We start from the raw sequence: 16,891 nt of genomic DNA, 5'->3' as shown, positions 1-16,891 counted from the left end.
AAGGTGGTGATCCGTAATGCATAAACATGATCTGTTTATCTCTCTGCCATTATCATATTTAGGAAGTTGTGAGGGCTGGTTTAAATTGTTGTCCATGATGTACATGCCTTATACTGTAGATACTACACGTTACTCGTAAAAGGATTACGTGATGATCCTAGCATACATAGAAGTGCATCAAGGTTTTCACCCACAGGGAAATGAAGGGGAAGGGTAATTAGATCCAAATGCCTTTATGAATTTATACAGTGAACACAAAATTTTTACTTGGCTTAAAAATGAGATACTCAACTTTGCGGAGTTCAATTTTACCCAGTATTTTCAGCAATTTCTGGAAAGTAATGTTACCAATGACAAAGCAATCCCAGTGTCCATATTAAACAGTACTTCAGCATTCTGTGTTCAGGGAGCAGGATACTTTCAGTAGGAGAAAGTCGATGTAATTATACTTATTGGCAGCGCACCTTCAGTAGTCCACCATTGTTGACTTCCCCTAATGTATATTTTGTCTGTGGAGAAAATGCTTATACCTGGCTTCCCCATGGTTTGGCTGGCTGTTATTTGTCTTTTTTGTATCCTCCAGTATACATAGCCCCCTCTAATTATCATAAGGACCATCGATTAGATAGGCGCAGCCTGCCACTTGTCCGAGATAAGAGAAAGATTGACACCACTGGAGGCGCTAGGGGGCGCACAGCGGGCTGGCTGCTTGAGCAGGCAGCTCCGCCGGGCAGATACGGAACCAGCGCTGTAAAGTTGTTTAACTGGACCGACAGCGAGCGTGAACCACATCGCGGCGGATGGGAAGGTCTTCTGCACAGCCGGAGCAGAACCATTGCCAAATGTGGGCTCTGATCTAGGAGACAACAGCTCCGGAGAGAACACGGAGGAGTCGTGGCAACATGGCTGCCGTCTGTCCACACAGGCATTGAAGGGCCGATACTCGTCACCAGACACGCATGGACGCGGAAGATGCGAATTCTAACGGATAGCCACGAGGAGGACGAGGTGCGTCGCCCCAGATCCGGAGGTATTGCTATCGGCGATAAATATAAGGCTTAAACTGTTCTGACACGGGAGCGCAAAATGGCGGCACCCGCACCACAGCCATACCGGGGAAGGCCGGCGTTTGGAGCTTGTGGGGCGGTATGAGGGTTGTGGATCTAACTCTCCCCAATATGGACAGGACAGTATAGACGCGTGGCGCTCCTAGAGGATTCCGAGTTTACAGACCCCCTGGAGTGTTAAATACATGCTGCACTGTTGCGAGCATCAGATCCACAAGATGGCCGCGCCCATAGTCTGCAAGCAGCAATAGGCGACTATCTGTGTCTCCAAGCACAAACAGCACATACCGACCGACACCAGAGGGCCAGTCGAGATCGACTGATACACGTGGCGAGACCGTGGGAGTGTTCCGATCTGCCGGTGCCGCATACCCAGCTTACAGACACGGGTTCGCGGCATAAACCCCTCCCCCGCCGGACCAACGGTGGTGATCCGCAGTGAGTGGCAAGCTGGGTGGTTGCGGATGCATCTTCACGGCGCATCTGACGCGTAGGCGACACACCAGGCCCAGTTACTCAGGGATGGCATAGATGAAGAGCGGCAGCCAGGATGCGTGATTATCACCACCCCTAACTGCAAGTGATGCCCACCATGAGGGAGTAACAGGACACCCTGGGAGTAATACGGTACATATTGAAGACAACGTTTGCACGGCTACTTGTTCTACTGCAGCACATGGTGGGTTCTATACGGACGGTACTGGGATACACAGCACACAGGACACCGTAAGCCCTAATCTCTGTATGGTAATTGCTGCGCTAACCCCTGGAACTTTCACCCGAATATCTCTTATGATCCCCTATGGCAACGCTGGATAGCCGGTCCCGTAGCGCAGCTGGTGAGGAACTCGCAGCATTGGCTTGACTAACGTACCACGCCAGTATTCACGCTTCAGTTCACCTCAGTCCTACCGACACACATTGTACAAGTACACCAACAGGATCATCCAGGAAGGCGGACGCTGTATTGCTATCGGAACAAACCTCACCTATAGCAATAAAAGGTAGCCACCACATCTGGCTCGGTAGCCTCGAATCACAGGGCTCTCTCGCGGAGACGGTGCTGGGAAATATCCACTAGACGCCTGCCTATACAGCGACCCGCACCTGACAGTCATGGGTAAGCCGGACAAGCAACAAACAAAGATGAACTTTGAAACACGTAAAACTCCAAAGGATCAGACTGAACCCACGGAAGACAACATGGACGCTGGAGGCTCGAAAGTTTGCAGTATGGAGAGCATTCTCAGAGCCATCAAAACCAACTTACAGGATATCAATGGCAAGCTGGACCACCTGACGGGTCGGGTGGAAAGTATGACGGCCAAGATGGATAAGCAAGGGGAGTGATTGGATACAGCTGAGACTCGCATTTCTGCGGTAGAGGACGAATCACATTCCACAACCACCAAATGCGCCGGCATTGAAAAAGTCTTGAGGTCATCAAGGCAAAGGCGGAGAAGTTGGAAGCACGATCGCGCCGGAACATACGCATCGCAGGACTGCCTGAATCGACCAACACAGGACGCATGGAGGCATAAGTCGAACAAATGTGCAAGGACATATTCTGAGAAGATTCCATGTCGCCTATCTTTATTATCGAAAAAGCGCATTGTTCCCTGGCACCGAAACCTCCACTGGGTGCAGCACCGAGACCCATAGTCGCACGTGTCTTAAATGACAGAGACAACATCCTACGTCTTGCGCGAGAGAAGGGTGAGATTAACTATCAAGGTAATAAATTAGAATTCTATCCGGATTACACGATCGCAGTACAGCAGGCGAGACGAGAATGCAAAACAGCCAAGGCCAAGCTCCGAGATCTGCAGATACCTTACGCCATGCTCTATCCGGCCCGGTTGAAGATTACGTGGGAGGACAAGACCACCGTTCTGACCACCCCCAGAGCTGCAATGGACTTCATCAAAAAGGTGGTACAAAAGGGGCTGTTGTTTGACTGATTCAGATGCTCTGTCCATCACCACCCCCTTTTGTGCTGCTTTTGGCCGCCATAAGTGTGGCAGGGTATGCTCAGACGTGAGTCCCTTGCTCACTTTGCCACTGGATTCAAGCAAGCCGGGCTGAAGACGGCTGGAATGCCAGAAACCGGTCCTCGGAAGCTTGTTTCCGGTCCAGGGAAGAGATGGCTTGGCAGTTCGGGCTGGACTGTTCCCATGAGGCACAGGGTCAGACTGATTTGCATATAGCCATGTCTGAACTGGGGTGGCAGAGTGGGCTAAAGAACGGTGATGGATTAAACCCAGATCGTTTGACTGGGTGTGAGTGTTTGATTGATTCAGATGCTCCGTCCATCACCACCCCCTTTTGTACCGTTCATCAAAAAGGTGGCACCCAAAGATAGAAAGGTGAACAGAAGAGAGACAGCCAGATTCTGATTAACGGTAAGGTGTCAAATTATTGTATAGAACTGTGAACTGTGCGACCACCCAGAAGTGAGATACACTGACTATCCACATCCATCTAGGTACTTAATGGTTGTCAGGTGATGGCAAGGACACTCAGCGGTTGCAGGATGCAAGGCAATGTTTATTTGTGGTATGCCTATGGGGGTTGCTGCTGGCCACACTAGGATGAACCGCATAACCCGCTTCCTACGACCTACCTTATGGCCTGCACATGGACACGAAGTGGCGCTGTGGGTTGGGGTGAGTTGACATACACGCCGCTGGGTGGAGATCTGTACCTCTCATGGTGTATACTTTCACGGTCAAGGTCACAAACTCTGATGTGAACAATGCGACGGACCTTTCGCACGCTTTGTTAATGGGTTATCTGTTCAATTTCAATATACGGTCTGTACATGTATAATTGATCTCCCCATCCTTTCAGTAGGGTGGTGGAGTGTGTCCCCGGCGGACCTCTAAATGGGAGATCCCCACGAAGTTATGTTTTTTGATACAGTTTGTGGGGAATGGCTTCGGCAAAATTGGGTTGCTGGAGTGGGTGGGAATGGGGTAAGTTGGGGTTTCGTTCAGATGAAAGTGCCAGGGCATTTGAGATGCAATGCTACTATCCAGGTTGTGCTACATGTGCGGAGAATGAGGTTACTCACAATTTTGCCAACGCATTATGTGTCAATTGGGCTTGGTGTGAAATATGTACAGGTTTGAGGCATATGGGCTGCAGATGGTACATTATGAATAGATCGCCATCTGGTGTTGGGCTCGGATGATTGCACTTGTTTTTCTCTTGGAGAGTCTTTTGTAGATTGGTGACTCCTCCTTTGGTTGGTAGTGCGCATGGGCATCTGCTCCTTCCTTAGATTGTTTTTTTCCGCCATCGGGTTCGGATGAGGATCGAAGCGCTCCAGATCGACTTCGGGAAGAAGTGATATTTCGGCGCGTATTCCCTTTCGACGGTATTGTTATCGAACGCGATTTCATTTCCATTCCGACGCTTTTCGACTCCAACATCAAAGAAAAACTTTGGTCTACGTCGACGAACGAGAGGCCTTTCTCGACGTGGTCAAGACCGGAGTCCATGGAAAGGACTCCATTTAAGAAATGTCCAACGTGTGGTGCTAAGTTCCCACACAAGGACCTACACGAGGTGTGCAACCTCTGTCTATCACCTGAACACGAATCCAGGGACTGCGAAGCCTGCGCAGCATTCTCCTCCACGTCTACAATTAGAAACCGTCGAGCTCGAAGACACGAGGTTTCCAGAATGCAGTCAGAGGCAATCCCGGAGCTGTTCGAAGACTAGCACCTCGAAGAGGAAGATGATCAGGAAGAACAGTCGGGGTCGGAAGTGGACGAGTCCGATGTCGAGTGATTCGACGTTCAACAAACCGTGAGTGACGACGTCCCCTTACCAAAAAACCGACCCCGTGCGGTAACGACCCCGCCTTCGAGCCCGGTCAAACCGCTGAAAAAAGTTTCCGGCGCCCCGCCTTCGGGCCCGGCAACGAAACAGAAACTCTCGGTCTCCCACCATGTCGGATCCGAGAAACGGTCGACATCGACACCGAAGCTTCATGCAAGGGAAAGCTCGGCATCGAAACATTCCATGTAGAAACCGAAACATGCTTCGACGTCGAAGACTCACTCGACACCGAAAAAGTCGGAATCGAGCACATCCCTCGGTGCCGAAAACACAGAACATTGACGATCGGAAGCAAAGGCACCTTTCGGAACCAAAAACTTCGGTACTGACACAGGAGCAGCAAACCGATCCAAAACAATAGACTTTGTTTATCGATCCACAAACTGGCAAAGTAGTGACAAAATCACCGAAAAAGAGGAAGAATGAACAGCTAGATGACAAAGCTCTTCATGCTAAAAAGAGAACAAAGGGGACAAATACAACTCCTCCTCCTTCTCCTCGGCCTAGAGTCACACTCTCTTCTCCTATTCCTCACACTATGCCAACTATTCCTCCACCTTCTACACCAAGACATCTACACCCCAAACAGATGTAGACAGTGATACAGGGGAGGGAGAACCTCATGGGGATGATGACACTATCCCAGATGAGGAAGACCCATGGGAGAATTATGATGCAGGGTCAGATGATGACAACGACCCACATTTATATCCCTCAAAACCTTCACCACCTGATGATAACACAGGTTTTGTACAGCTGATTAATAGGGCAGCAAAATATCATAAGGTAGATCTACATACAGAACCTCAAGTAGAGGATTTCCTATTAGAAACACTACCTACTGCACAAAGAACATCAGGCACTCTACCCATGCTGAAGGGTCTTCTCAGGCACACAGCAGACATATTCAAAGACCCAGTGAGGGCTAGGGTGTTAAACCCAAGAATTGATAAAAAATATAAGGCAGCTCCAAAGGACCCAATATTTATCAAGGGACAGGTACCTCTGGACTCTCTTGTAGTTACAAACGCTCGCAAAAGAGCGAACTCATTATCTACGGGAGAAGCCCCTCCACCGGATAAGGAGTCAAAATTAATTGATGCATCAGGCAAAAGAGTAGCATCACAAGCGGCAAACAGCTGGCGCATAGCCAATACACAAGCGCTACTTGCACGCTATGTTAGGGCGCATTATGATGAGTTAGAAAAGCTCATCACACATCTTCCTAAGGAACATCAGAAAAGAGCAGATCAGCTTATACAGGAAGGAAAGATAATAACTAACACTTCCATTAAGTGCGCCTTGGACGCGGCAGACACTGCAGCAAGATCCATCAACACCAGTATCATGATAAGAAGACATGCATGGCTTAGGGTCTCAGGGTTCAAACAAGAAGTACAAACATCTTTATTGAACCAACCTTTTGATCAAAAGACACTTTTCGGCTCAGGTACAGATGAGACTTTAGAAAAGATGAAAAAGGACACAAACGGCCTAAGTCAATGGGAGCATTACAACAGCCAACACAAAGGGGTTCCTTTCGTAGATCCACCTATAGAGGGGGCTCAAAAAGTACAGGAACAAGTCAGCAATCTACCTCTTTCACACCAACATCACCCAGAGGTAATTCAAGAGGCAGTTACAGAGGTAACAACAACAAGGGTAGAGGTCGCGGAAATAATAACAACCGCAACTCCCCAACCCCAAAACAGTGACTTAATACAACTTCCCCAGACCACATAACACCGGTCGGGGGACGTCTATCACAGTTCCTACCTGTCTGGGAAAACATCACATCAGACAAGTGGGTGAGACAAATTATCCAACATGGTTATTGCCTAGACCTCACAGCTACCCCACCAAACATCCCCCCCAGACAGCGTCCAATGAGTCAAGACCATCTGACATTGTTAAAACAAGAAGTACTATCACTGTTACAAAAGCATGCCATAAAGAAGGTTCCAAAACATCAACAAGGGACAGAAGTATACTCTATACTTCCTAATCCCCAAAAAAGACGGGTCTCTAAGGCCAATCTTAGACCTCAGACCTCTCAATGCATACATAAACTCGGAACATTTCCACATGGTCACGCTCCAACAAGTACTTCCTTTACTGAAGAAAGGGGACTTTCTTTCTACACTGGATCTAAAAGACGCTTACTTTCACATCCCAATTCACAAAGCCCACAGGAAATACCTAAGGTTTGTAGTGGAAGGACAACATTATCAGTTCAAAGTCCTTCCGTTTGGGGTCACAACGGCACCAAGGGTATTCACAAAATGGCTAGCAGTGGTTGCAGCACACCTAAGAAGACAACAAATACATGTCTTCCCTTACTTGGATGATTGGCTAATAAAGGCCAAGTCACAAGAAGAATGTCTTCACAACACACAGAAGACCATTCAATTGCTGCACCACCTAGGGTTTACGGTGAACTACAAAAAAATCCCACCTACAACCAAATAAGATTCAACAATACCTAGGGGCTACTATAGACACAGAAACAGCCAAAGCATACCCCAATCCAATCAGGATACAAACAATGGTCACACTGATACAAAGATTTCAACCACAACACTCACTACCAGCACGAGGGTTTATGCAGCTGTTAGGCATGATGTCCTCCTGCATACTGCTAATACCATATGCCAGACTACAAATGCGTCCACTACAGGAGTGTCTAGCGACACAGTGGAATCAGGCTCAAGGTCAGATTACAGATCTGGTGTAGGTAGACGACCGTACGCATCGCTCTCTGAAGTGGTGGAACACAACAAACATTTCCAAGGGACGGTCGTTCATAGAACCGATCCCACAAGTGATACTGACAGCGGACGCATCGCTCACCGGATGGGGAGCACATATGGACAAATACACAGTACAGGGGAAATGGAGTGTGCAGCAAAAGAGACTGCACATCAATTACTTGGAACTACTAGCAATATTTCTAGCATTAAAAGGTTTCCAAATGTAAATAACCAACAAGGCAGAACAGACAACATGACTGCAATGTATTATATTCAAAAACAGAGGGGACACACTCTCTCCTACTATCCAAACTAGCACAGGACATTTGGAGATGGGCCATTCCTCAAAAGATCTATCTGTTAGCAGAACACCTACCAGGAGTTCAAAATCAGATAGCAGACATCCTTAGCAGAGAGTCAGAACAAGTACACGAATGGGAGCTGCACGACCAGATACTGCAGCCATTCTTCCAAAGATGGGGTCAACCAGAGATAGATCTGTTTGCCACTCATCAGAACGCAAAATGCCAAAACTTCGCATCCAGGTACCCACACCACCGGTCCCAGGGCAATGCACTATGGATAAATTGGTCCAACAAATTTGCTTACGCTTTTCCCCCTCTCCCACTAATTCCATTAGTGGTTCGGAAACTGCAACAGCACTCAATGACAATGATACTAGTAGCACCCACGTGGGCAAGACAGCCGTGGTTCACCACGCTACTGCAACTCTCACAGGTGCCACATCAAAAGCTAAAATTATTACCCATGCACCTTACACAGAGCCATGGAGAAATATTGCACCCAGATCCCAAACAATTGAACCTAGCGATCTGGCTCCTGAGATCATAGAGTTTGGATATTTAGATTTTCCTCCAGAATGTATGGAAATCATTAAACAAGCAAGACGTCCTACCACCAGAGCATGCTATGCAGCAAAATGGAAAAGGTTTGCTGTATACTGTAACAGTAATCACATCAACCCTCTGGACGCATCCACTAAACAGATTATTTGCTATTTACTACACTTGCAGCAATGTAACCTAGCATATACCTCTATCAGAGTTCATCTCGCAGCTATAGCGGCGTATCTACAAAACAGACAACATCTTTCCCTGTTTAAAGTACCAGCAATTAAAGCTTTCATGGAAGGACTCAGAAGAGTCATTCCACCAAGACTGCCACCTTCCCCAGTCTGGAATCTCAACATAGTACTTACCAGACTAATGGGACCACCCTTTGAACCTATGCATAGGTGTGAAATACAATTCCTCACATAGAAGGTGGCCTTCCTCATAGCTATTACTTCACTCAGAAGAGTGAGTAAATTGCAAGCGTTTACAATTCAAGAACCATTCATGCAGTTACACCAAAACAAAGTGGTTCTTAGAACAAACCCAAAATTCTTGCCTAAAGTAATTTCAGCATTCCACATCAATCAGTCAGTGGAACTACCGGTCTTCTTTCCAAAACCACAGACGGTAGCAGAAAGAGCCCTACATACATTGGATGTCAGAAGGGCAATATTGTACTATATAGAAAGAACACAAACTTTCAGAAAGACAAAACAGCTATTTGTGGCGTTTTTCTCCTACACATAAGGGCAATCCCATCTCTAAAGCAGGCATTGCCAGATGGATTGTAAAATGTATACAAATATGCTACTTAAAAGCAAAGAGGACATTAACTGTTCCTCCTAGAGCTCACTCTACACGTAAACTAGGAGCATCTATGGCATTCTTGGGAAACATTCCACTAGATGACATATGCAAAGCAGCTACCTGGGTTACACCGCATACCTTCACAAAGCACTATTGTGTAGATGTGCACACAACAAGCTAGAGTGGGACAAGCTGTATTAAGAACTTTATTTCAGACTGTTGCTACAGATACTGGTGACCACCGCTAGGGAGAGAACTGCTGTATAGTCTATTCATAATGTACCATCTGCAGCCCATATGCCTCTAACGGAATATGCTACTTACCAGTATGCATCTGTTCTTGGCATAGAGGGCTGCAGAGTGGTACATGCCCTCCCAGCCTCCCCGGAAACCTGTGTCTGTCTAACACTATCTTATTTAGATACACTTACATGGGCATTTTCTATCTGTATTCTATCATACTACTCCATCTAACCCTACTATGGCAAAACAATCTAAGGATGGAGCCGATGCCCATGCGCACTACCAACCAAAGGAGGAGTCACCAATCTACAAAAGACTCTCCAAGAGAAAAACAAGTGCAATCATCCGAGCCCAACACCAGATGGCGATCTATTCATAATGTACCACTCTGCAGCCCTCTATGCCAAGAACAGATGCATACTGGTAAGTAGCATATTCCTTATATATTATGCAACTGCAAAGGTGCGTCAGGTCATAACAGTTTAAACCTATTAACTTGGGATGTACGGGGCTTCACAAATCCTAACAAGATTAGACACATTTTTGCATGTTTTGATAGATATCATATAGACATAGCACTACTGCAAGAAACACATATAGCTCGTACAATGTGTAGGAAAATTGGTACGAAATGGGCAGAATCATGTCACTTTGCTACTTATTCCTCCTACTCAAGGGGGTAATGACGTTAATCAAGAGAGGTGTCAACTTAAAAATCACTCTGTCAATTCTTGATCCCAATGGTAGATATGTGGTTGGGTCTGGCATGTTGAGGGGATAGCGCGTGACACTGGTAAATGTTTATGGCCCGAATGTAAACTCCCCTGAATTTTTTCAGGAACTTTGGAATCTAATGCTGGAATTCGTCGACACAAACATTATATTGGGGGGAGATTTTAATGTAGCATTATGCGACTCACTAGACCGCTCCACTGCTTCCGTGGAACCACATAAGAGTACCAGAGGGAAACTATGGGATATCAAGGAAGGTATTTCCCTTAAAGATATTTGGAGAGTGAGAAACCCTGAGGTGACAGTTGCAACGCATGTCAATATGGCACACAGCAGTTGGTCTAGGATAGACTACTGGTTAGGGTCAAACAACATATTATTACGGACAAGAACATTGACAACATTACCTAGAACTATATCTGACCATAACCCGATAGTATTATCGATACAGGTACCACACTACACGCCCCCTCCATTTAGTTGGCGATTTAACGCTAAGGCACTTCTGGACCCACTATATGCAGACACAATAGCCACCGCTATCAAGGAATACTTTCAGTTCAATGTGGCGACAGTAGACGACCCTGGCACGCTCTGGGAAGCGTTCAAAGCGACTCTGGGAGGGGTCTGTATGAGTACCACAGTTGGAATCCTGAGGGATATCAGAGAACAGATAAAAAAAAACGTGAAGTGAGAATGAGAGAACTAGAAAAGGAATATGAGCGGACACAGAACACTGCACTACTGGGTGAACTCAGACAGATACGCACCGAACACCAAACTTATACTGCAGAGGAACTAAAGTATGTCAACAAGCGCCCACTGGCTAAAAGATTTGGGGAAGGTGGGAGACCGGCAGAGTACTAGCATCTAAAATTTGTGAGGGGAGGGGGTCACAAACGATAACGCAAATACGAGATACCGACGGTACATTACTAACACACCCAGAGGGCATACTACGTTGTTTTGTAGACAACTACAGCACACTGTACGAATCCAAGCAAACACCACCTCCAGAAGAAACATTCCGATATCTTCACGATATCGCCATTGCATGGCTCTCGTACCATCAACGTGAATACTTACCACTACCTATAACGGTAGAGGAGGTGACGGAAATCATTTAATCACTGCCTAACGGAAAAGCACCAGGCCCGATGGGTATACCTGTGATTCTATAAAACATACGTAGATATTTTGGCCCCTCACCTAGTTGCCATGTATGGCAATGCCTTTCATCAGGCCACACTACCCCCGTCACTACGTGAAGCTGTGCTCCTAACGCTCCTGAAGCCAAATAAGGATCCAGATCTCTGTGAATCTTACAGGCCGTTATCATTACTGAATGTGGATTCAAAAATACTAGCAAAGATCCTAGCGGTCCGACTGCAGCCCCTAATGACGAAACTAATATTACCAGACCAGGCAGGATTCATACCCACGAGGGCAACTTCACACAACACCAGAACATTATTTGCGGTATCTCATTTTTCAACACCCAGCACGAAGGCGGTGGTGGTCATGCTTGACGCCGCTAAGGCTTTCGATTCAATTGAGTGGTCATATTTGCTAACGATACTCCAACGTATGGGATTTCCCTCAAGGTTTATAACTTGGATAACGCTTCTCTACACCAATCCCATAGCCTGAGTTCGCGTAAATGGGTACATCTCAGATTCCTTCCGTATTGCTGGTGACACGAGGCAGGGGTGCCCTCTGTCACCGTTACTATTTGCACTAGCTTTAGAACCACTGGCCTGCATCATTAGACAGACACATAACCACTCAGTGCTGCACTTCCCTGGGCGGCCGTTACACATATATACCAACAAGAAGAGAGATAGGGAGAGTTATGGAACACTCTTATTCCCCGGTTAAGTCTACGTAAACAACAAAATAGTGTTCTCTGGTGTTTGAGAAACCACAAACAGGAGCAGGAGAACAAAAAACTGGCCTCACTTGGATCAGTTAAGAAAGCCCTCACTCACCACCTAGTGGTGACGTGCTTCATCATTGGGCCCCACTAAAGAGGCCGAGTGCCTCTTTAGTGTGCTTCGACGCCAGAATTACTGCGGAGCAGGTTTGGTGAGTTTGGGCGTGCAGTGAAGGTAAATTATATTATATGGTGAGGGAATTAAAAAGATGTCTTAAGTGTATCAAAAAATTATTTATTATCAGATCACTAGGACATACATTTAAAATTAAGTGTAGGAAAGTAGTCCACAATTAATTGTGTGGTTGTTTCCAAAGTTAGTTATTCGTCAGTCAACATGTTTCTGCCTTTGAAACGGTGTTAAGTTACCAGGCATTTATCAGGACTTAAAAAAGTGTACTAAATCCTGGTGGTATGGGCACGCTAAGGCCCACCCTTACCTAGGGAGAGACTCGCCAGATCCACCATATTGGAGGGAGGAAAGGGTTGCGGTCCAGTTGCTGGCCGAATCCCGCCCTCCCCGAGTACTTAAGTCGCATTTTAGTGCGAGCGTGCCCACTGATTTACGAGCACTCTCCCCTGAGGAGGAAAGCCGGGGGACAGCTTGTAGCGCTTTTAGCATTTGCTTTTAAACTTTGTGTAGTATTGTGTATTTTACTTTGCATCTGTGTAGTACTCTGTGTGGCACATTGCAATTGTCTGGTGCTTGGTGCTAGCCATTGTCTTACCTTCTGCTCTCCTCTTCTAGCGCAGCGCAGCAGACTACGTGCTGACGCTGCGGGAGAGACTCGCCAGATCCGCCATATTGGAGGGAGGAAAGGGTTGCGGTCCAGTTGCTGGCCGCATCCCACCCTCCTCCACACTGGATAAAAGGACACAGACTTCCCGTCCGCGGCAAGCCCGTCTGTGCCCGTCCGGGGCCGGAAGGGGCTAGGGGCCCAAATCTCTGCCCAAATTACCACCGATGTCCTGAAATCGATCAGGTATTCCAAAGACCAGTTAATAAGTCTCCGCCCTTCCACCCAGAGAGCCTGTAGTCATACGCTGAGCGTTGTTAGCTTACCCCTGATTTGTGAGAACTGTCGGTATAACCCAGTCTATAACACCATTGTAGAGGGTAAGTCAGAGTCTTTGTATATGTTACTGATCAACTGTCGCTCCCTGAGGAAGCACAAGCTGGATATTTATGACCTCTTAGTGGAAAAACAACCAGAGGCACTCTCCTAACCGAGACCTGGCTGGATGCAGAGTCCAATCCAGATATATTGGAAGCACTCCCACAGGATTATGGGATATTAAGACTTGACCGGGTCAAACAGAGGGGATGCGGGATCGCCATTATTCATAAACTGGACCTGTTATGTACTTTTGAGATAGTATTAATTAAAGAATGTGAAGCTGCCTTATTTACTATAAAATATCATCAAAACAGGGCTATTAATGGCTACTTGATCTACCGTCCGCCGGGCAGGACTTCGCCTTTCTTGGACAGTCTGATGGAAGTAATTGCCCTTCATGCACTACGGTATAATAAGTTCCTCATTTTGGGTGACCTCAATTTTCATACTGAGGATGAAAACGATAAGTAAGCCCTAAATCTACTCGCTGCTTTAAAAATGTTCAATCTCAACATTCAATCCCAGATGCCTACCCATAAAGCAGGTCATCTGTTGGATCCGATCTTTGCAAACTGGGAGGGGGTGGCGGTGCAACCCCCCAGTAAGGTACTATGGTCAGACCATTTTCTGGTAGAGTTCACCATCTGTGGGGAGCCCAAACCATTGTTTAGTACCAAACCAACGATATGTAAACGTAGGCAATGGGGGAAAATTAAGCAAGATAAGTTAGAGCTGGCTCTAAAAAGAGGCAGCCCCCCACTAAAAGATAGTGTAGATGAAGCCTGGACAGACTACGAAAAGTGGCTGTCAGGAGCCCTAGATGAAACTGCCCCGTGGACCACTAAGGCCCCAGCGAGGTGTTCAAAAACAGCTCAGTGGTTTAACACTGATTTAAAAGCATGTAAAACGGAATGCAAAAAACTGGAGCGCATTTGGCGTAAGAAATATGAGGAGGTGGCTAGACTCAACTATAAGAAGAGTATAAAGAATTACCATAAACTGATTAGATCTACTAAGCGCAATTTCTTAAAGAACAAAATTGAACTGGCTGATAACTTTACCAAAGAACTCTTTGTCATTTACAAAGAACTTACCTCATTGAAGAGAACTATAGCTCCTGATCTGCATTCTACGGATATGTGTGAAGCTATTGCCGATTTTTTTGTGCAGAAAGTGGACAACATATACAAAACTTTTCCAGAGGAACGGGTAGAACCCCCTAGGGACACCTTCACTAGTAGTGAGAGGATGAACAGTGGGTGCCTCAATCAGTTTGTGGTGCCCAACACCATGGAGTTGCTGAACATTATACGCAGCATTAAATCTGGCTCCCCGAAGGACGTGGCTCGTCCTAACGTCCTCAGGAATCAATTCGAGCTTCTGGCAACTCATATAGGCCACATGGCGAAACAGTCTTTTCTAACCAGTCATATACCTCAAGACTGGAAAATAGCGCAGGTCATTCCCTTAAAAAAAAACCATTTGAGTGCTATGCAGTTGGATAACTATCGACCTATATCGCTACTGCCTTTCTGTGCTAAGGTGGTGGAAAAGATAGTTAACAAGCAGCTCTCTGAGTATTTGGAGAATGGACTGCATCTGCATCCTTCGCAGTCCGGATTTAGAGCGCACCACTCGACTGAATCGGCACTCCTCTTCTCCACTGAGCTTTTAAGGAGTAGAGTTGATGAGGGAAAGACAGCCGCGATCCTTTTATTAGATTTGAGCGCGGCATTTGACACCGTCTCCCACCCCATACTGCTCTCTCGTCTCAGTGAGGCTGGTATAGAGGGTCTGGCTCTCGAGTGGATGTGTTCATTCTTGGCGAACAGGCAATTCCAAGTATACTGTCCTCCTTTTAAGTCCGAGGTGCGCTCGCTCAGACACGGGGTGCCGCAGGGCTCAATTTTGAGCCCGACTTTGTTTAATCTTTATATGGCACTCCTGGCCCAGCTGGTTGCAGCATACGGGGTTGAGATAGTGTCATATGCTGATGACACCCAGCTGGTGGTTGAATACAACCAGTAGGGGGGAGAGAGAGGGAGAGCAAGTGGATTCAGTCTCCCTTGGCAATATGATTAAACAAAATGGAATCCACTCAAAGTGGTAGTGGTCCCTAAAGTGATGGGGAGCACACGGTGTTGTTTAAATGCCCCTCGCACACCAACAGGCCCCTTGGTGTCATGCTTCATCATCGGGGCCTTCGCATCCCTCTACGGGATGCGGCGTGCTACGACTGACGGCTGTGTAGGAGCACTTAGTAGTGAGCTATGTGAGGGTGTGTTTTTAAGGGAAAGAGTGTGAGTGAGGTGAGGTGAAAAAAGTAAGTTTAAAAAATACCTGGCGCGTAGGAAAAATTATTTATGTCCTCGGCTGGTATTATTAAAAAGGTGCAGAGTGAGGTTGATTGTATATGCACTAGGGTATATCAACCATTTCAAAGTGTCAATATGTTTCGGAGCGCGAGGACTCCTTCTTCAGGACAAGGATATGCACGTTATCCTCACCTTACTCACATGAAATGTTAGTGTTTTATACAAAAATAAATGTGTAATGTACCTAACAATGTTGTTTGTATAGGTAAGTTCAGTTGCGCCCAATTGGCGTTGAAGAGAACCTGTGGAAAAAAGACATAATAAACATTATCGTCGGATGTCCAGGAACTTAGGGAAGAAAATGCTTCCCTAATAAATGAGGGTAAATGGCAGAACCCAAAATGAGGTTCTGAGACCCCGTAAAAAAGACATTTAAAAGGACATACAGAAAAACACAGACATACATCTACAGTTTAAATTGTTGTCTCCCTGGTATGGATGAAGAGAGGGAGAGAGTGATTAAATGAAGGCTTACTTATTGTTCAAAGTCTGATAACCTCATGAGCTTATGCGTGGTATTGGGGGAATCCTTCCTCACTGCTCAGTAAAGCAACCTAAAGGATATTTAAGGGTGAGTTTTAGGTTGATTTAAGGTAAGATCAGCAGAAAGTACAAAATACAAGGTGACAGATGCACAATTCTCCTCCTAGCTCGTGTGACCCCACTTACGGTTACTGCATGGACCTCAGCACAAAACTGAGACAAAGAAAATACCCTAACCCTGTGATTTGCAAGGCTATGAAGAGAGCCAGGAACAACAATAAGTACATTACACATTTATTTTTGTATAAAACACTTTAACATTTCATGTGAGTAAGGTGAGGATAACGTGCATATCCTTGTCCTGAAGGAGTCCTTGCGCTCCGAAACATGTTGACACTTTGAAATGGTTGATATACCCTAGTACGTATACAATCAACCTCACTCTGCACCTTTTTAATAATACCAGCCGAGGACATAATAAATAATTTTTCCAACGCGCCAGGTAGTTTTTTAAACTCACCTTTTTCACCTCACCTCACTCACACTCTTTCCCTTAAAAACACACCCTCACATAGCTCACTACTAAGTGCTCCTACGCAGCCGTTAGTCGTAGCACGCCGCATCCCGTAGAGGGATGCGAAGGCCCCGATGATGAAGCATGACACCAAGGGGCCTGTTGGTGT

The 16,891-nt window shown here is 46.3% G+C and overlaps 1 protein-coding gene across 1 annotated transcript in view; it reads left to right on the top strand.

The window, feature by feature from the left end:
- Positions 1–2,183: 2,183 nt before the first annotated feature.
- Positions 2,184–16,891, top strand: part of LOC147683639 (uncharacterized) — a 67,190-nt gene continuing 52,482 nt past the window's right edge. The window contains exons 1-2 of the mRNA XM_086942555.1: positions 2,184–2,382; positions 5,503–6,363. Of these exons, the coding sequence (XP_086798681.1) occupies positions 2,184–2,382; positions 5,503–6,363 (1,060 nt within the window). The remainder of the gene's footprint in view (positions 2,383–5,502; positions 6,364–16,891) is intronic.

This window comes from Lissotriton vulgaris, chromosome 11, assembly GCF_964263255.1.
Source record: "Lissotriton vulgaris chromosome 11, aLisVul1.2, whole genome shotgun sequence".
Taxonomy (NCBI): Eukaryota; Metazoa; Chordata; class Amphibia; order Caudata; family Salamandridae; genus Lissotriton; species Lissotriton vulgaris.
The sequence above is the reverse complement of the archived record's forward strand: the minus strand, read 5'-3'. Positions and strand labels throughout refer to the sequence as shown.